The sequence below is a fragment of the Onthophagus taurus genome, chromosome 3 (genome assembly GCF_036711975.1).
Source record: "Onthophagus taurus isolate NC chromosome 3, IU_Otau_3.0, whole genome shotgun sequence".
NCBI lineage: Eukaryota > Metazoa > Arthropoda > Insecta > Coleoptera > Scarabaeidae > Onthophagus > Onthophagus taurus.
The window spans coordinates 10,801,617-10,822,898 of NC_091968.1; the positions used below are offsets into that span (position 1 = coordinate 10,801,617).

The 21,282-nt window shown below is 32.4% G+C and overlaps 1 protein-coding gene across 10 annotated transcripts in view; it reads left to right on the plus strand.

Annotated features, from left to right (window-relative positions):
- The window catches only part of LOC111418976 (Secretory 16), a 58,293-nt gene extending 37,687 nt beyond the window's left edge, over positions 1 to 20,606 (plus strand). For 3 of the 10 annotated variants that reach the window (XM_071195135.1, XM_071195134.1, XM_071195137.1), the window contains 7 exons: positions 1,227 to 1,429; positions 1,531 to 1,563; positions 12,044 to 12,277; positions 12,336 to 12,759; positions 19,290 to 19,483; positions 19,921 to 20,040; positions 20,153 to 20,606. In XM_071195135.1, coding sequence (XP_071051236.1) covers positions 1,227 to 1,429; positions 1,531 to 1,563; positions 12,044 to 12,277; positions 12,336 to 12,759; positions 19,290 to 19,483; positions 19,921 to 20,040; positions 20,153 to 20,185 — 1,241 coding nt within the window. In that variant the 3' untranslated portion in view covers positions 20,186 to 20,606. Of the gene's footprint in view, positions 1 to 1,226; positions 1,430 to 1,530; positions 1,564 to 12,043; positions 12,278 to 12,335; positions 12,760 to 19,289; positions 19,484 to 19,607; positions 19,660 to 19,920; positions 20,041 to 20,152 lie in introns of those variants that run through there. The other 7 variants (XM_071195141.1, XM_071195139.1, XM_071195140.1 and 4 more) reach the window with 7 other exon arrangements.
- Positions 20,607 to 21,282: the final 676 nt, after the last annotated feature.

Consider the following 21,282-nt stretch of genomic DNA (forward strand, 5'->3'; position numbering starts at 1 on the left):
CTGATTGTATCGGACGTTTCGTTTGGCAATGAGTTCAGTTCCAAAATTTTTACTTTAATTCCAGATTTTCAGTCAAAATATCTTACTAACACTGGAAATAGCTTTATTTCTTTTTGATTGGATGCATCAGTTAGTACAGACGTAGTACAAACGTAGAATCCATAGATCTAAAACTATGATTGTGACAAACAGTATGGTACGCAAAAGTGCCTTCGATTGCGGCTAACAGTTCTTCTTTAGAACCCATTTTTTCATATTTTAAAAAGTTTGTTACAGACGAGGTCGATGCAACAACAGAAGCTGATTTTTGATATTTCCCACTATTAAAATGAGCTTTAATATCGTTACGTCCACCATGACTGATTGAAAAATTTGCAGCGCATATGTTACACCTGACATCGCTAATTGTTTTTTTTTATACAAGGATATTCTTTTTGTAACTTTTCATTGAATGTACATATTCTTTTTTAAGCACTGGTTTCTAGCGCCTACGCTACACATCGTGTCTCTGAGCGTTAGGTGGAAGGGGATTCGCAGAATCGAGAGTTCACTGTATGCTTCAAGTGGTTTAAAGCATGCCGCGTATTTTGATATGCACAATTTTTTCGGTTCAAATTTTGTCAAAATAATTCTAGTTGAAATATATTTAAAATAAATATTGAAAATAAGAACCTTTTCAAAAATTCCGGACAATCCGGGACAAAAAACCTGAATCCTGGACAAATATTGCTTCTAAAAAAATCCGGGACGCAAGGTGGAAGTCCGGGACTGTCTCGGCCAATCCGGGACGTACAGGATTATACAGGGTGTGCTCGTGAATTATTTCCAACATTGTAATTTTAACCTACCTCAATTTAATCATAAATAAATAATGTAACATCTGTTACTTTTCTTTGACCTAGTCTCTAAAATTTCTACGTCATAACTCGCTATAAATAAACCTACAATCTTATCAACGTCATAAATCCATTCTAAAAATAAAACTATTAATATGTCCAGCCGGAGCAAACACATCGACTTTTAATGTTTGTATTCACCACGACAATCGATTTCTGTCGCCCAATTTGCATTAACAAACGTTTATTTCCATTCCAAGTTTGGTTCCAAAATCAATAGGCGACCTTTAAAAAGAACGCATCGCCCTCGATTCGAGGCCATTCGACAAAGCGTTCTTAAAACGAGAAAACCGAAGCGTTTCTTGATGCATATCGTATCGTTTTTTTCAGTTATTACCGGTTATAACCAATATCACGAGCAACAATCGTCTCAGCAGCAACAATTTTGGGTTAATCAACAGCAACAACCATGGAATGAATCCTCTCTAAGTTCTTTAGATCAATTCCAACAGCATCAAATCCCCGAACAACAAGACACTGGTGTTCGGCCGCAAGAAAATGATTATTGGAGCAACCAACAAGCTCAAAATGAGGTAAGAACAAAGTTATTTTTGGGCGCTTTTAAAATTTTTCTTGTTGGGGTTAATAATTATTGTAACCAAATGGTTTTCTTGTGGTTTTCATTACTAATTAGCCAACGGATGAGGTGGAAAAACCCAAGGAAAATGTAAGTAACAAGCATGACGTGCCTGTTCTGCCTCAATGTGATGAGAATAATTTTGGATCTTCTTCGACGAGCGTACGAAAAAGAACGGTGACGTTACAAAAAAAATCCCGTTCGAATTCATTAAAACCCGACAGTTTTTATAACGAAAAAATGCCTCCGATTGATTGTTTAAATAATTTAAAGCAACCGAAGTCGTTGATTAAACGGTCACCGAAATCAAAAATCTTTCCAATCTTTAAAAATAAAAGCGCAGAAGAGTTTTACACCAAAACTGACAGTTCCGATGATTGCGAATTCGATGGTTTATTAAAACACAGCAAAAACGTAGCGTTTAAAAACGAGGAAAAGTCCCAATTAATTTGCTATAAAGATAATAATAAAACGATAACAATTAAAAATGATTCTAAATTAACTAAATATAACACTTTTGATATGAAATGTCCGAGTAATAACGAAAATAAACGCGGAAACATTATTAAATATAAATCGTTAGATGGTTCGGAACACCCAAGAACAATCGTAAAGTATTTCGACTCACAAAGTAACGTTTCAATAAACGCTAAAGATTTCGATTCAGATTTTAGGAGAATTAAATACGAAACAATTAACACAAAGAAATCGTTAACGAAACACGACATAATTTGCGATACCGTTGATGCATGGTCGAAAAAGCCTTTAAATGTTGGTAATAAAAACGTTTTTTCAAATATCCGAAGTTCTATTTTTAAAGGATCTCCGCCTGATAAAGAAATCGTGCGTTATAAGCCATTAATTTTCGGTGGAACTTACCCGATTGATGCGCCGTTAAAAAATTCAACCAAATTTGATGAAAAATTAATTGACTTTGAGGTTAGAAACGAACCGAAGAAAATCGTCAATTTAGGAAGTAATCATTTGTATAGAATTCCGAAAGTGCGCGAATACGGACCTGCTAAAAGTTTCGATATTGATATTCCAATTTAAGTTAATTAAAATGATTTAAACAAGATTCTTTTTGGAAAAATTCAGGAATCATTAAGTGGGTTAAAAACGAGTTATCAATGTGAAATTATCCAAAAAACACGTTAAAAATAAAAAGAATGTGGGGAAAAGTGTAGAACATACCGAAAAATCACCTTAAAGGTTCGTTTCTTCAGACGCACGGTTAAACCCGATACTTTCTAGTTCTAAGTCTAGTGTTAGTTCTAGTTTTAGTGCAATAAAAATATGCGACATATTGATATGTTATGCTAATGAGCGCTACATACCACTATCACTAGAACTAGAAACATTCATCTTGCGATCTTTGATTCGAGGTTCATCGTAATGGTCGAAAGAAAAAATTGAAAAAACGATGAAAATATATTTATTAAAAAATATTTAAGATCAGTGCTACTAGTTTCGGGAGTAACTTCTCCCTTCTTCTGGCACGACTGAAATGTACAAATTATTTGTTATTATTAAAAATTAACTAGATAATAGGATGTTAATAGTTACCGTCAAATTACGAGATATTACTCGGAGAGTAAAATTCAATTAACATCTCACCCGAACCACGAACCCGAACAATAAAAATATACCACAATCTAACACTAAACAACATTTAAAACTAGCACTAACACTAGACCAAGAACTAGAAACATTCGGGTTTAGCCGCACGCCTCTCAAGACGGTTACACCCGAATGATTCTAGTTCTAGTGCAAAACTAGAACTAACACTAGACCGAAAACTAGAAACATTCGGATTTAGCCCCACGTCTCTCAAGACGGCTAAACCCGAATGATTCTAGTTCTAGGTCTTGTGTTAATTCTAGTGATAGTGTTAGTGTAAAACTAGAACTAACACTAGACCTAGAACTAGAAATATTCGTATGCCTCTTTAGACGCACGGCTAAATCCGAATATTTCTAGTTCTAGGTCTAGTGTTAGTTCTAGTTTCAGTGCAATAAAAATATGCAACATAGTGATATCTTATGCTAACTAGCGCTACCTACCACTGTCAGTAGAACTAACATTAGACCTAGAACTAGAAACATTTAGGTTTAACCGTCTTAAGAGACGCACAGCTAAACCCGAATGTTTCTGCTTCTAGATCTAGTGTTAATTCTATTTTTATTTCAATAAAAATATACCACAATCTAACGTTAAACAACATTTAAAACTAGAATTAACAGTAGACCTAGAATCTAATTTATTCCTCTCATCTGCCCATTAACTATTTATCAGTGAAAACGCACGTTCACAGCCTGCGTTGTGGCTTGGAATGCAAAACACATAGATACACAACCGAATAAATTGGTTTATCGCCAACCGGCAGCAAAACCATACTTTATGCTATCCATTTGCGGCAGTAAAGTGACAGTTTGTGCTACTGTCTAGTAAACTGTGCATTTAGCGGCAGTTTTAGAAACCGACAATGTTTTTTAAAAAATAATAAGAGTAAAAGATGTTTTAGAATTAAATTCTACATGAAATGAGGTAATAATGTATTAAATCAACCAAAAGATTAAAAGGATATGTCAAAATTTAGGGGACCATCACCCTTAATCAACCCTTTGAAATGCCTCAATTGGTCTCAACTTGCTACCAATTAATATCCTCGGTACACTCATAACTGGATGCTATTGACATACAATATACATACAATTATGAGACAGCGGAAAGAAATATAAATCATGATTTACATAAGATTGTGCAGTTTGCCGCTAAACTCTGTCTTCATATAAACGCTTCCAAGTCATCGGCCATGGTTTTTGGAGACAAATCCTCTGTAGAGTTTGTAAAATCCAATCTTCATTTGGTGATTGGCGATAATGAGCTGGTGTTCGGGGACAATGCTAAAAGCTTGGGTATTATTATTGATGAACGTCTCCGTTTCTGTGAACATGTTCAGTCTCTTCTACGGAAAGCCTATGCTACTTTAAGGTTGCTTTATAATAATAGGTACATCTTAAACCAAAAATTGAAAGTACAGCTTTGCGATGCTCTTGTTTTGTCTATATTTAATTATGGTGACGTTGTTTACCATTCATGTCTTGATAGTGTACATTCGCATAAGATTCAAAAACTTCAAAACTCTTGCTTGCGATTCATTTAGTAGAAGAGACCGCATATCACACGCACTAGTGTGGGCTGGATGGCTAAATATGTCACGACGTAGAACTCTTCACTGCCTGTGTCTCTACCATAAAATTATCTTGCATAAAAGACCTTTTTTGGACAATAAAATTAAATTTCGTACGGATGTTCACCACATTTATGTTAGGCATAGGCATGCCTTGACGATACCTCTTCACCGTCTGGAAATGTTTAAACGTAGTTTCTCTTATTGTGTGCCTAACATGTACAATCAGTTATCTGATTCAATTAAGAATCTTGGTCTGCTTTCCTTTAAGGGCATGATTAAGAAGTTTTTGGGTGGGTGAGTGAGCAATGGAAGGATTTTAAAATTTTTTTTTTTCTTTTTGTATACGATTACTCTCTTACTTTGCGCATTTAAAATTCATTTAAAATTTATTTAAATATTATTATGACTTGAATCATATAATTATATTGTTTTGATTATTATTATTATTTGTTGTATTTTTTTTTTTTCGATGGGTCATTGAAAAACAGGACGACCTCGGATTTTTTTTTGGTCGCTCTGACATGACTCTTTTTGATTGGAGTTGTATTTTCTTCATATATTGCTATGTACTTATGTATTTCGTTTATTACCTATCAATAAATATTATTATTATTATAACGTATACAAAATTTGGCTTAGTATAGAGATAAGTTGCTTTAAATCATCTTAATTTATTGTCCTCTACATGTCCCTGCTCTGTGTCGGTTCTTATGTGAATCACCCTGTATAACTATTTTTAGCTCTACATATTTCACTTTTTCAAATATTTTTTATACAGGGTTTTTCATTAATAATGGGAAATATTTTAATTGGAGATACTACGTGTCAAATAATGACCATTGACCAAAAATAGCCTTATTCAAAATCGCACCGTTTTCGAGATGAAGGTATTCAAAGTTCCAGAAAAGGAAATCGTTTTTTCCATCTTTAAAAAATTTAGAATTGTCATTTTAGCACAATTTTTCGATTCTTCAATACTTCCTATGTAAACAACATACTATGTATTCACCCTTCGTCACGATTAAATTATTATTTTTCGAGATATTTAAAGCTAAATGAAATTCTTATTATTGTTTATTTTATAATGTACAAAATTTAAGAAACACTTAACAAATGTTCAATGTGGGGGTCAATAAATTAACGTCAATAAGTTTATTAATTCTTTCGCTAAAGGATCTTCTAACTTTAAAAAATATGTTTGGCTGTTTGGCAACAAAATAAGCAGAATTGACTATTTGCTGCCATAGTTTCTGACGATTATTTATTTCTTGTGAACATACCAGTGATTTCATATGGCCCCAGAAATGGAAATCTAACGGATTACAATCAGGAGTTCTAGGCGGCCACGGAAATTCACTACCCCAATCCAACGATGGGGAAATTGCTGATCCAGATAGTTTCGTATCATCAGAGGATAATGAGGGTGCTCCATCTTGCATGAACCATATATCTCTCCTTTGGTTAAGTGGAAGTTCTTCTAGCTCGTCGAAAAGTAAAGTTTACAGAAACTCCAAATACGAGTTACCATTCATATTTGCTGGCAATTCATAAGGACCCAACAGACTATACCAAAAAATACCGCACTATACATTTATCTTAAATTTTTGTTGAAAATATGATTCTCATGGGGATTTTCAATATCCCAACTGTGGCTATTTCTTCAGTTGAAGACTCTTCTACGTGTAAAAGTGGCCTCGTCAGTAAAAAAAATGTTTTTGATAACATTGCCATTTTTTTTTTTCTATTTAATATCCACTGAGCAAAATTTAATCGTGAAGGATAATCTCTAGGCAATAAGTTTTGTACGGATGTAAAGTGGTAAGGCCGTAGATTTTCTTGTTTCAATAATCGAAAAACTGTTTGGTAGCTTACTCCAGTCATTGCTAATAAACGCCGAGTGCTTAGTTCAGGATTATCAGCGATTCGTACTAAAATATCGTCGTCCTGATCAACAGTCAAATTTTTAGGTTGTCCCACATCATTTTTGGGCTTAAATTGTCCGGTCTCTCCTAATCGACTAAAAATGTTACTGAAAAAAGAAAGTTTTGCGATTAGGTTGAACTCTGTTTGGATACATGTCTTGATATCTTCGAGCAGCAGTAACGCAGGAATAATTTTCTTGTGCATAAACACAAAGCATATCTCGCATTTCAAGATTAGAAAAATTGTTATGACGTGGCATTTTCACTTAATCAATTTGTTAAATTTGTCAACAATGAAAAACAAACAAAACTGAAAATGCATAAGCTGACAATATCCTACTAGATCGAAACGATTAATTCAGACCAGAGCCAAATACACAATACCTGAACCTATTTTTAATATGTGGTACCCACTTAATACCATGAACGCATTATCATTTATCTAAATGATATGCAGAAATGATCAAAGTGGCATTTACTGATCGTGATATTGTAAATAAATGTAATAATCGGTTTATTTGTCATAAGTTGTTTTTTAAATTTTGTTCATTATTAATTCCGCCAGTGACGTAGAATTTGAGTGTTGACTGTTTAAATTATTTTTAGTCACAAATTCTTCCGAACTTTCTCGTTTTTCTCGAAAACTAAGTATAACACGAAGTTTCTACAAGAGGATCTTATTTTAAGCATTTTAACTGCCTTATTAGGTGATGCTAATTTCGTGCTTGTAAATCGAAAGACAAAAAAGTTCTATTGGTGTTAACACAAGTGGATATTTTTTTCTCCTTGCTGTAATTTTGCTGATTTCGGAATTCCACCATAAGAAGCATGTAATAATACTAAATATTCATCGTACACGTAGATTAGCTTAAAGATGGAAAAAACGATTTTTTTTTCTGGAACTTTGAAGACCTTCATCTCAAAAACGGTGCGATTGAATAAGGCTATTTTTGGTCAATGGTCATTATTTGACACGTAGTATCTCCAGTTAAAATATTTCCCATTATTAATGTAACAGCCCTGTATAAACACAGGGTCGCAACTCTTTTGTTGAGCTATGAGCTGTCAAAGTTGAGCCAAAAATTTACATTTTATTTTTTATTTCGGGTATAAGTAAATCATAGAATTTGAAATTTTGTATTACTGGTTAATATCTTATTTTCAACCATACCTTAAACTTCCCTGGCTCCTTCTAAGGGGATGAAATTCACAACCCCTCTGATTTTTTTTATAAGAACTTTTTAACGCCATGGAATATTAACATAAAAAAATATGGGTTGTAAAGCTTATTCATTATTAGTACTTTTTGGCGCTTTAGTTTTTTCCAGTGTTGTTAAATACCCGGGTATTTATTTTCAAGGGAAAATTCCCTGGATATATACCCGGATATTTACCCAAGATGGGTATTTAGAGGTATTTATAAAATTTTATTCAAATTGAGTTGATGGCAGTTTTGCAACCACTTCAAGAATGCAGAGTCGATTATCGATACACCAAACATATTTCTAGCATTTACAAGAATGCTACAATGACGGTAAAATTGCATAAAAGTACCATTGGTCGTGGGCTAAGATAAGGTGATACAATGTTGAACCCAAATTGTTCATCACAATCCTGAAGACAGCATTCAAACAACTGAATTGGACCCAAAAAGCATAAACATTGATGGCAAATACCTAAGTAATTCCTCGTCTTCAATGTCTATTTCATCATCTTGCTCTCGTTTTTTTCCGAATCTGTTATATTTTTACTTGTATCGTTTTTATACATAGGTACTGTTTAGGTATTTATCCTGGGCTGGGGTAAATACCCGGATAAATACCCATTTTATAAATACCTACCCGCCGGGTATTTACCCAACGCCCATCACTGGTTTTTTCCTTAAAGATAATAGTTTTAGCGTAAAAAAATAAAATATGCTACATTGTACTATAAAGCTATTATATTATAGCTGGCTATGGAAAGTGTGCCCTTACTAGGATCTAGTACTAACTAAATAACACCAATGGACAACCTAAGCCTTGACGTCACAATGATGGGCGGAGCTTAAACTGACTCAAAACATTTTCGTTGCTAACTGTGTTGCTAACGATAAATCACCATATGCAATTTTCCATTAGTGTTAAAATAAAATAAACTAAGTGATGACATTTCAAATGATATTTTTTGGCGATTTATCGTTAGCAACTGTGGTTAGCAACGAAATTGTTTGGAGTTAGACTTAGGCAGTCCATTAATTGTGATTTTCATAAGAAAAACCATCTGAACAAATTACGTTGTTTTAAACAATATTACAAAATGGATACTCTTGCTTAATAACAGTCAAAAATTATTAATAATCAACAACAATTATGAGGATTCACTGTAAATGAAACTTACAAGTTGTCAGAGCCAACTTTTAGAATAATTTTAACTAAATATAGCGGTACATGGCACGATATTTTATTTTTTTTACACACAAACTATTAACTTTAAGGAAAATACTAAAGAAACAAAAAAGCACCACTAAAGAATAAGCTTTACAACCCATATTTTTTTATGTTAATTTTCCATAGCATTAAAAAGTTCTTATAAAAACAATCAAGGGGGTGGTGAATTGCATCCCCTTAGAGGGCGCTGGGGAAGTTTAAAGTATGGTTGAAAATAAGGTCTTAACCAGTACTAAATACGTACAAAGTTTCAAATTCTACGGTTTACTTACAGCCGAAATACAAAACAAAATGTACATTTTTGGCTTAACTTTGATCGCTCATAGTTCGAAAACAATAGAATTATGACTCTATGTTTATATAAAAAAAATTACATTTTGGCAAGTACTACATCCTAGTAAAGTTTCCCGATTAAAAACTGAACCACCTGTATACTCATCCATTTTCCTATGCACCCTTAAGATTTCCATGCAGCATTGTTATTATCAATTCACACTTTATGACGCCTTTAATATGACAGATTTGATTGTACAATACATCTTCAGCGAAAGAAATTATATTTTTTAATGATTCTAAACATCTCGATATTTCATCCCATTCTGGCACTTCTTCTAACAATAACCATTCCAGAGACGAAAATTGGTCCAATGGTTTGATCCGCTTTTCTAGATACACTTTGGCAATCAGAGAACATTTAAAAACCTCATTTTTACAATTCTAACTCGCAATTTCGCAAAATTTCCCTTAAAGGTAGAAATTTATCTTGAATTCTATTTTCAATCATTGTAACAGTTTCATTCATGATTACTCTGCTTTCTATTATTGTAATTTTTTCTTTTTCAATTTTTAATATTTGACTATTGAGGTAATTAAGAAAATTATGTACTGCTCATAAATACGGTTCACTAAGTGGATTCATAAAGAAGGCTATAAGAAAATTAGCAGGATTTTCCAGTGTAAGAAAAATCTCTTCTGTTCGCAAAATAAATGATTTAAAAAATGAGAATGTCTTTATTACAACCAATTCTACATCTACGGTAAGCAATTCACATGACTTTCGACCGCTGTTCTGTAAAACGAGGGCTGAGCAACCAGCGCCCCTGATATTCGGTAATTTTTCTTTCAGTTTATAGTAAATATTTTCAAAACCCTTTCGTTCTAAACCACCAAAATTGGTGTTAGTATTATCTGCACCAAAAGCAATACATTTCTTCAGTGGAATTTTGCTTTCTTCCAATGTATCAATAATATATTTGACAACTGCATTAGAAATTTCGTCTTTTAAACAATCAATTTTAATCATCTTTACCTCGATACCTTTATTTTCTGTAAAATAATATATCAACACAACAAATATTTGGCAGTATTTGGCAATATTTTACTCCCATCGGTGCCGATCCCAAAAAAAAAACAATGTTATTAACGTCCTCTCTTAATAGTTTCGATACATATCTTCAAATACTCTTCTAACTAATTTTGAAGTACAATCTGCACTTCGAAATGATTGGTGATGCTTGATTAAGTGATAAAACTGATTTTTCTTGTTCAGTGGAATCATGTTTAATTAAAAAATCATCAATTTTAGATGATAAAGATCCTCGACAATTATATAATTATCGAGGAAACATATCATGTTTTTTTTTTGAATTTATGTGGTCTTTTATATCTGCTTTACCACCGTGAGTAATATTTAAGAAACAATTACATATTTTGCATTTTGCTTCATTGTCAAATTCAAGGACTGCAGAATCTAACAGGACTGCTACATCCATTGTTGTGTTGTGACAACATGCCTGCACACTACGTCACACCATTTGCCACGCCCAGTCAGCTGTCATTATGTTTTATGCGTTTGCTGTGTATTTTTAGAGGTTATATCGTATATCGTAGACGTATTCATATTACTTTTGAAGTTTTATTTTATTAGACGTATTAATGTCATATCATATAACCTCTAACACCACCGCAAACGTATAGAACACAATGACAGTTAACTGGGCGTGGCTAATAGAGTGACGTAGAGTGCCGGCAACCAACCCGTAATGGGCTACAAAATAACAATGGAAGTAGCAGTTCTGTTAGATTCTATTGTCCTTGGTCAAATCTAGCTTCTTTAATAAAAGGCCAGTTGGTTTCAAATTCTTGCCTAAAAGAACATTTAATTTTCATTAGGTATAGATTTTAGGTTATCTTTAATTTATAGATGGTAAACAACGACATTTTAGGCGAAAGTACACTGTGTTAATTAATTATTGTATCCGACGTCATCATTGCAAGTATGCAACCAGTCAGAAACGTGACGTCACAAAAAGTGACGCCACGTCGAAACTTTAAAGTGATTTTTCGGTAAGGTTACACTTTTCCGCACTTTTTTTTATTTGTAACGGCTTACTTGAGTAATTTCCCGTCGATTAATAAAAAAATGTCGATTTTTAAGCGACATGATGATTCTTGAATTATACTTTCTTCTTAATTGAGGTTATGTATAACCAAACTTCCATTTAATGAGGTGGTGTCATCTATCGGGGATTATTTAAAATAAACTCGACGCATAACCGATTTAAACGATTTTTATTTCTCGATGTGCATCGATGTTTAATGCTTTTTAGTTGACGATATGATGTGCTATCTAGAAATAAAAGAACCGATAAAAAACCGCATAATGTATACTAATTAATGGCATAAATGTTTAGAAGAAAAATTGTTGTCACAAAATACGTAAAAAATTACATTAAAATGGTGTAAGTTGATGTTTCAACCTGTTAACAATGTTTGTTATACGCAAAAATGTATATTATATGTTTGTTACACGCTTTTTACGGTATTTTCTACATAGTTGTTGAATTAGATGGAAAAACCTTATTTAGATGCATTAAAAAAAGTGAATAAATGATATATGAAGAGATAAAAACGGAAGTTTGCTTAATTTTTCTTTTACTTAACGAGAATGTTTTTGCTTAAATCTTTTTAGCTTTATATTCTTTTTTAAATATAGTAAATTGGCGATGTGTATTGTTGTTTAGGATGTCCGACCTCAAATTTCGATGCCAAATCAACAATCGAAAGGAAAAAATATTTTCGATGAAGGAGTCGAAGAAAATCAAAAGGATCGAGTTAAAGAAACGCAAAATAAAGCTGTGAAAGGGCCGGAAATCGCTTCGAAACAAGCCAGTTCCGGATGGTTCGGTGGAATCTTTAGCAAATTAGCTTTAAGGCCTAAAAACCAAATGAAATTGCCCGACGATAAAAACCCATCGGTAGGTTATTAAAGTTGTTATTAAAAAAATTATTTATTTAAATTATAAATGTAAATAGATTGTGTGGGATCCTGAGAAGAAGAAATGGGTTAACCTCGAAGAAGATCAAAATGATGCCACAAACGAATTAAAGCCGCCCCCGAAAATGTCGGATTTAATGCCGAAAATGAGTGTTCCAACGATGTCTCCACCACCAGGTAGTGATTTTTCAACGCATGATCCAAATTTCCAAAGTAGTTACCAAAATTACCAACAATCTAACCAACCAGATAGTTTAACGATGATTAATAATCAATCAATGAGTCCAAATCAACCCGTTTTATATGATCCATCAGGTCCTCAAATAACTGGGAATCATTCTCAGTCGCAAACTACGTTCGGAGGAGTACATTCGGCTAATTTGCCCGGTGGAGGTGTTCCGGGAAGTGGGGAAGAATTCAAAAATAATCAACCGAATATGTTTAAGTTACAAAGAGGTCGAAGTAAGTAAAAAAAATACAGTGAATTTTACTTAAGGTGCAATCACGAAGTAGTATAAGGAGATAAAACGGCAATAGGCGATTGTGTTCCAGAATAGGGCGAATCTAATTCAGAGTTTTACATTGTGGCTCTGACGACAACGCCCCAGTGGCAAAACTGTAAACTAACAAAAATTAATCTGTTTAGTTAGGATAGGTCGCTTATTTTTTCCTTTGTAGTCCATTACATTTTATTATTACACATCATTTTTACAACTCAATATTAGATAATAAGTAATTATAATAATATTAATCAATATTATTATAATTTTTATTCTTCTTCAGAACATCTATCAGAACAAATTGCAAGCAACTATAACCTAAAAAGTATATTTAATTTTAGTTTGCAGTTTTAACACAAGGGGCGCTGTCGTCAGAGCCACAAGGTATAACTCAGAATTAAGTTCGCCCTATTTTGGAGCAAATCCCCCACCACTTTTGTATGCTCGTTGTATCTCCTTATACTACTTCGTGGGTGCAATATACAAAAATATATTTCCATACTTTGTCCCATATAAAATGCAACATGTCAATACAATTTGACAATACAGTAACACCTTGACATAACTGATTAAAACGGGGAACGCAGTGTTTGTTATAGCTCTATAAAAATATACAATAATCTAGCGTTGAATAACAAATAAAACTAAACTAACACTATCACTAGAACTAGAAACATTTCCTGCGTCTCTTAAGATGGCTAATCCTGACAAACATTAGACCTGTTTCTAGGTTCTAGGTCTAGTGTTAGTTCTACTTTTCGTCCAATAAAAGTATACCACAATGTAATACTACAATTAAAACTAGACCTAGAACTAGAAATATTCGGGTTTAGCCGCACGTCTTCAAGACGGCTAAACCCGAATGATTGATTCAAGTTCTAGGTCTTGTGTTAGTTCTAGTGATAGTGCTAGTATAAAACTAGAACTAACACTAAATGATTCTAGTTCTAGAACGTCACACATTTCCGAGCGACAAAAAAACCAGATCGAAAATATTCTGCTGTTAGCAATTAACTATAGCTTTATGAAACTTGGCATATGATTGCAAGACCAAAAGGCAAATGTTGTGTCAAAATTTGAATTAAATTCGTAAACCGGAAGTAGTACTTTACTTAAATTCGTGCTCATTTTCTTTTCATATAAATTAGGACTTCAAAGAAGAATGCTACTACAAAATTTCGTGCAAGACATTAGACATATACAGTAAGACCTCCATATAACGAAATTGGAGTGACGACATATAACGACCTCCAATCTTTTGTGTTTTCTAAAGTTGTGTCGTTTTGTAGAAAATTTCTTTATACAAAATAAAGAAATTGTAACAGCAATTTATTTCGTGCAGTAGCTATTATAAAACACCTAAGACTTCATAAACTTCACTAAGTTTCTTAGGTTCCACTATTCGTACAGTTTTAAAATGTTGGTAGCATGGGTTGTTCATTGGAAACTTTCGATCTAAATTATTTTCAACATGGCTGCCACTTCCGGTATACTGGAAGTAGACCATAACTTCGTTAAATGGAATGCTATAGTTCTTATTACACCTTTTAATTGTACGCAAAAAATATGGTGACTTTCATAAAAGTTATTGGTACCTAGCCGTCTTTCGTTTTCGAATTATTTTCATTTTAAGTTTTTCTTGGCAAATTTCACCATGCTTTTTAAAACCCCATATAAAACCCCAGCCAACGTTCATTGAAAAAAGCTCTAAATTGCCACGATTACTCTTCAGATGCTGTCAAATAGATTGTCATTTATTTTATCAGAGCATCTTATACAGGTTGCCGCGAGAAACCGCAAGAAAGTCGAAAATTTTAAATGGAACGCCCCATGTTTTATTAGCCTACCCGAAAGGGAATTTAATTCTCTACAATTTATCTATAAGCATTCCTATAGCTATTTATTGTAGTTTCTCTCATATTGGGAAATTTATCAAAACATGCAGGAAACCGTTTGTATTTTTATTAGAAGGCCATGACATTTTGACAGTTTTTTGTTTAATTTATTTCTATTATTATTTGTACTATTAACAACGATTGATGATCTTTTAGTTTACTAGCTCTTACTTACCATAAATAACAAAGAAGATCAAATAAATGAAACAATTAAAACAAAAAGTTAATGACAAAAATTAGATTGGGATAAAAATATAAATATATAATATAAATTTGTTATTAAATTGAATTTGGAAATGCAATAAAATACGATAAAATATTTATTTCGTTGTTTTCACCACTGGGGACCGGAAATATGCGGTTTTTTTGGTCTCGATATGTCCAGAACTAAGAAAGTCTTTGTCAATTGTTTGAAATGTTTCCTTGTGTTGGCCGTTAGGTGTGTTACGCATCTCTCATTAGGTGTTTTACACGTTCTGTCCAAAAGTTTATTACATTCTCTATCAATACAAAATAAATTTCAAATATCGGCGTTAGAATAATCTGCTATGATGTTCAATGATTTACACCCGTCGTCAAATGTAACTAATCACAACAATAACACAAACATGAACGAAAAACTCTCAATATTCCATAGCTTTCTAATAAAAAAACCTGCATTTCGTGCATGTTTTAATAAATTTCCCAATATAATTCAAACTACAATAAATAGGTATAGGAATGTTTATAGATACTTTGTAGAGAATTATATTCCCTTTCTGATAGGCTAACAAAATATGGCGTTCCATTTAAAATTTTCGACTTTCTCGCCATTGAATATGGAGAAACAGTAATTCAATTGCTGTGTAAGATACTCCGATACAACAAACGACAATCTATTTGACATTATCTGAAGAGTAATCGTGCCAATGTAGATCTGTTTTGAATTAGCGTTGGCTGAGATATAGGGTTTTAAAGAGCACGTTGAAATTTACCAAAAAAAGCTTAAAACCAAAATAACTAGAAAACGAAACTAGGTACCAATAACTTTTATCTACAACTATTGAATTATCTATTCGTTATACATTTGATTTTTGACGGGTAATGACACGCATTACTCATGACTGACAAAGTGTTGAATAATGAAGCCATTATTCCACAGTTCTGACACGGCCTACTAATCAAAAAATAAAATATTTACAGAAATGACAGCTTTCTTATATTGACTATTTATTTCAAAATTAAATAGTTGTAGATAAAGTATAGTATTCAACTTGCGTATAATGGATGTTACCCACTCAGATTACAACACTCGCTCGCTTCGCTCGCTCATGTTGCAACTTCATCTTCGTGGGTAACAGCCGCCATTATACGCTTGTTGAATAATATACTATTATCAAACTCAACCTATTTTTTTACGTACAATTAAACGGTGTAATAAAAACTATAGTATTCCATTTAAAATAACGAGCTTATGGTCTACTTCCGGTATACCGGAAATGGCGGTCATCTTGAAAATATTTTAGATCGAAAGTTTCGCATGAACAACCCATGCTGCCAAAATTTCAAATCTCTACGAATAGTGGAACCTGAAAAAGTTCTAACGAACCAGTTACGTGTGACATCTGTATGTAACATTTAAATTGTTTTTCTAACAAAATTTTTTTTAAATTGATTTTCGATCGGTTGTTGAGTGTTTTCGGACTACTATGCGTCACCTTTTTCCAAGCGCAACTTTTCCTTTGCAAAACTACCCAATGCCTGTACTATTAAGCTATGTTGCATTTTATGTGGGACAGTGCAAGTGCATAGTAGTTTCGTAATTATGGTTACTGTATTCATATATTGCGACTTACAGTGGCTTTTCTTACTAAAAAATATTTAAACTACAACAGCTTGGAAAAAAAAGTAAATTGATTTTCAGTCATTTATTAATTCCATATCGTCGGCTTACTAAGAAAACCACGTAACTCCAATTTTTACCATAAATAAGATTTTGATGTAATTATGTAACAAATTATTAAATCTACCAATTCCGAAAACTGTGCGTATATTGAAATACACGTTTCCGCTCAATCCAGTCTTTTCTGTCTCCTGTAAAGTTTTCCGAAACGGAGTTACGTGGTTTTTTTACTAAGCCGACGATATTCAAAAAACAAACACAAAAGGCAAAAATTTATTCACTGTAATAAAAAAATATAAAAAACTATAACTATAACTTTTGATTTTCAAATTGCTCGGTATGTTTTTCTTCGCGTTATTGGATAGAGATTTTTTTTCTGAATCCATTAATGTACAATACATCAACATTAATTGTAGTAAAGAAAAACATTAAAATAGTTTCCGAACATTCTTACAGTCACTTGTGTTGTACTGTTGTGTGCCATGAGAAAAAATAATCATTTACAGCTGCTTCAGGCATTGAAATATCATTTAATGACTGTTACTTTTCTCTGCTAAAATTACAATTAATGTTAATGTATTGTACAGCAATGCGTTCATAAAAAAAATCTGTTCCCAATAATGTGAAGAAAAATCAAATGAAATGGTTTGATGAATACTATGATTCATGCTACAAATAAACTTTTTCCAACGCCATCTTCAATTTAAAGCTATTATTAACTTTTGTTTTTCAAATTTCTGCGTATATTTTTCTTCGCGTCATTGGATACAGTTTGTTTTTCTGAATTTATTGATGTACTGTGCATCCATTTTAAATGTAATATTAACATAAAAAAGACACCTGTATATACAGGTTGTCACACCAGAATGCCGCAAGGTGTAACTCTGTCATTTACATTCCAATTTTCATGAGCGAGGTATCAAATGAAAAGGTTTGATGAATGCTATGATTCATGCTACAAATAAACTTTTTCCAACGCCATCTTCAATTTCAAGCGATTATCAACTTTTGATTTTCAAATTACTGGGTATGTTTTTCTTCGCGTTATTGGATACGGATTTTTTTTTTATGAACCCATTGCTGTACAATACATCAACATTAATTGTAATTGTACCATAGAAAAACATTAAAATAGTTTCCGAACATTCTCTTAAAGTCACTTGTGTTATACTGTAGTGTACCATGAGAACAACTAATCATTTAAAACTGCTTCAGGCATTATATTGAAATATTGATATTATTGAAATATCATTTAATAACTGTTATCAGTTTGGCGCATTATTTTTTTCCATGGCACACTACAGTATCATTTAAAGGATCATTTTAAAGGATTTTTCACGACGTTTACAAATATGACAAAATTGACGTTGACAATCTTAACCGGAAGTTGACCATAACTTCATATGTCTGTATAATCTTATGATAGCTGTCATCAGTGTTCTGTGATAAAAATAGACAGACACCAAACAGTTTTCAATAGTTTGAACCTGTCTATTCTGAGAAGTCCTATATTTTTTGAGAAATGAAAACGAAAATCTCGTTTTTGTCAACATTGTTCATTTGTCGTTTAGTCAAGTGATGCATAACCCGGTCCAATTGTAGGTTCAAATCAGATTTACTAGAAACTTCAAGTTCCAGAACTTTTGTATCTAAATACTTCCATAAATTTTCAATGCGATTTATGTCTGGGCTTTGGGGTGGTGTTTCCATTACATGAGGGCAATTATATAAAAACCAAGAACGTACTTTGTACGCTTTGTATTTTGGATCGTTGTCTTGGTAGAATCGCCAGTCGCTGCCAGGAGATAGTTTACCCACGCTACGAGGTAAATTGGATTCCCTCGATGAAATGAAAACATCCTAGTTTAGCAGCTGAAAAGGACCCTCACAGCATCACAGATCCGCCACCATGTTTCACAGTTGGTCTTAAATTTTTTAAATGCATCTTCTTATTTTTTTTTCTTCATACATCTAACCCAAAAGTATATTTACTTACACCAGTAAATAGAACAGTTTTCCAAAAAGAAAAACGTCTTAATTTTCGTGCTCTGTCTCAAATATTAATCTGATGTTATGATTCTTTTTACTGATTAACGCTTTTCTTCTCGCCTTTCTACCATGTAAATTAGCATTATGGAGCATGTTTATGATGGTTGACGCACTAGCTTTTTTCCCTAGTTCATTCTCAGCGATAATAACCAGCTTTGGTGTTCTAAGAAATGGATCCACTTTCATTTTTCTTATTAAATGCCGTTTTTGCCGGATTTTGAAGCGCTTTATTATATCGTAAACCGTAGAATGGCTTGTGTCTACAATTTTTGCAATTTCTCATACCGATTTTCCTTCCTGGTAGTGTTTAAGCACTAATTTTGTAATTTCAATAGTTGTTTGACCTCTTTGTCTAGACATTTCAAATAAAAAGCTAGATTTCCGCGCAAATAATACAAAAAAGGCAATTAAGGAATTCCTCTTGTCAACTGTTAAAGCTTGTTGTTGCCTTAATTTAGCGCTTAATTGGTTATTGAGTCAATAAATTTTTGTATTTTGTGTTTGTTTTTTGAATATGCAATTAATAAATTACTGGAAATCAATTTACTGTTTTTTCCTAGCTGTTTTAGTTTAAATATTTTTTACTAAGAAACTATTACTACTCTACTGTCAGTCAGAGTTTGGCTTGGATTCCCGGTATTAAATAAATAAATAATTTTTGTTTAGATCTAAAAAAATCTTATGTTGATGTGTTCAATCCGGGTGGAAAACCGAGTGTTCCTACAATGATGCAACCCCCTCTTGGAAATTCAACGGCCGGTGGGGATACTCAAATGAATTATTTCATCCCAACCCCGGTAAACGACCCTAACGCTCCAACAGATTTTTTAACGCCAGCTCCTACACATATAGAACCTCAGGTAAGATAAAAAAAAATCACTTCTTCACAAACATTTGTTCCTTCATTAATGTTTATTATTTAATTACCTTCTCCTTGGCTTTCTTTTAAATCTGATCTTATCTGTTTTATTGGATATGTTATAGAGGAAGGGAGTGAAATCTTAAAGAAGTTTTGAAAATTAAAAAAAAATAAATGGTATGGGGCATGCTTTTAACTTAAATACTAATTATTTAATTAATATTTTTTCTTTATAATAAGTTTTTTTTTGTATCTTGTATCTAATAATTAATTTAAAGTATGAAAGTGGCTTAATTAGTTGGATTTATTTAATGAATTGATTGATATTAAGATTTTTGGCGCAAATTTTTTGTCTATTATTATTTTTACGGTTAAATTAACGCTGTACAATATTTTTTGGGGCTATGGCTTTGGTATTTTATTGTTGGTACTGGTTAGATGTCTAGATGGAGTTCGGCTAGTTCACTTTCTAGAGAAGTTCAACATTACATGTTACCAAATTCAAAGAAAATTCAATCGAAATCCCGTAAATATGCTCATTCTATCCTCAAACCTTTGGTATGTACCCATTTATTTTAAGTTTTTCTACCTTTTATCTGTTCTCATTATTATTTTTATTCATTTCATACGAGAATATTATATTTTTTTTAATGTTTTCATTTTGTTTCAGGCCCAAATTCCTCAACAAACGATAAAGAATTAATAAAATATTGAAAACGGAATGAAAAGTGTCCCTGAAACTGTGTTTTGTTTTATATCGATGTTTAAAAATTGAAAAGCATAAAGTTTTGTATAAAAAAATATTACTTGATAATAATAAGCTTTGTGGGAGAATCGTAGAAATTGAAAACGAAAAAATTTAAATGTTGTTAATACTTACATTGTATACAATCCTGTGATGATTGATTTTAACTTATGTACCGCTACGTTTAGGGTGAAGTGTTGTTATTTTTTTTGTGTTTAATTCACCGAAAAAGACAATGTCTGATTAAAATAAGAAAAAAAACCAAATTGAGTTCAGAAAATCAATAAAATTAATAAAATTATGTGGGAATATTGTATGATATATTTGATGAAGGGTGTACTTGAACATATTATATTAAAAATCTTTTAATTATTAAGGATGTTTCGGTTTTTATTTTATTTATACTCCCTAAAATAAATTAGTTGAAAGCAAATTGATTGCTACTAAAAGATTTGATTTAAGTTTTAAGGTTGGTCATACTGTCAGACTCGTAGCGTTGTGTCTCTCCAGGAATTTTATTGATTTTTATACATTTCAATCGTACACCAAATCTGAGTGACGTACTTTGGAGCTCCAATCGTACGCTCAGATCACAGTGACGTACTTTGGAGTTCGCGCCCTGTAGTTTCAAACTCAATTTAATTTTTTTTTTTTGAAAAACTGAACCTCAGAATCAAAAATTAAAAAATGTAGGGTCAATCAATTTTAAAAAACTTTCGAATAAGCCAATAAAAAAAAAATAGTTAACGGCCCTATTGTCAAAAAGGTATATGTCTTAACCTCAAGTACGGTAGAATCTAACAGAACTGCTACATACCGGGATAAAACCAGAACTAACACTAGACCCAGAACTACAAACATTCGAGACATTCTAAACCTAAATGTTTCTAGTTTTAGTTGAAAACAATATGTAACAATTAGGGATTGCAATCCCGGGATCCCGTACGTATTTAAATCTCGAAAATTATCCTGGGATATCGATTATAATTTCGGGATTTTCGGAGTTATGTTTACGCCATTAATTTAGTATTTTTTGAAAATTAAGACTCCATCTA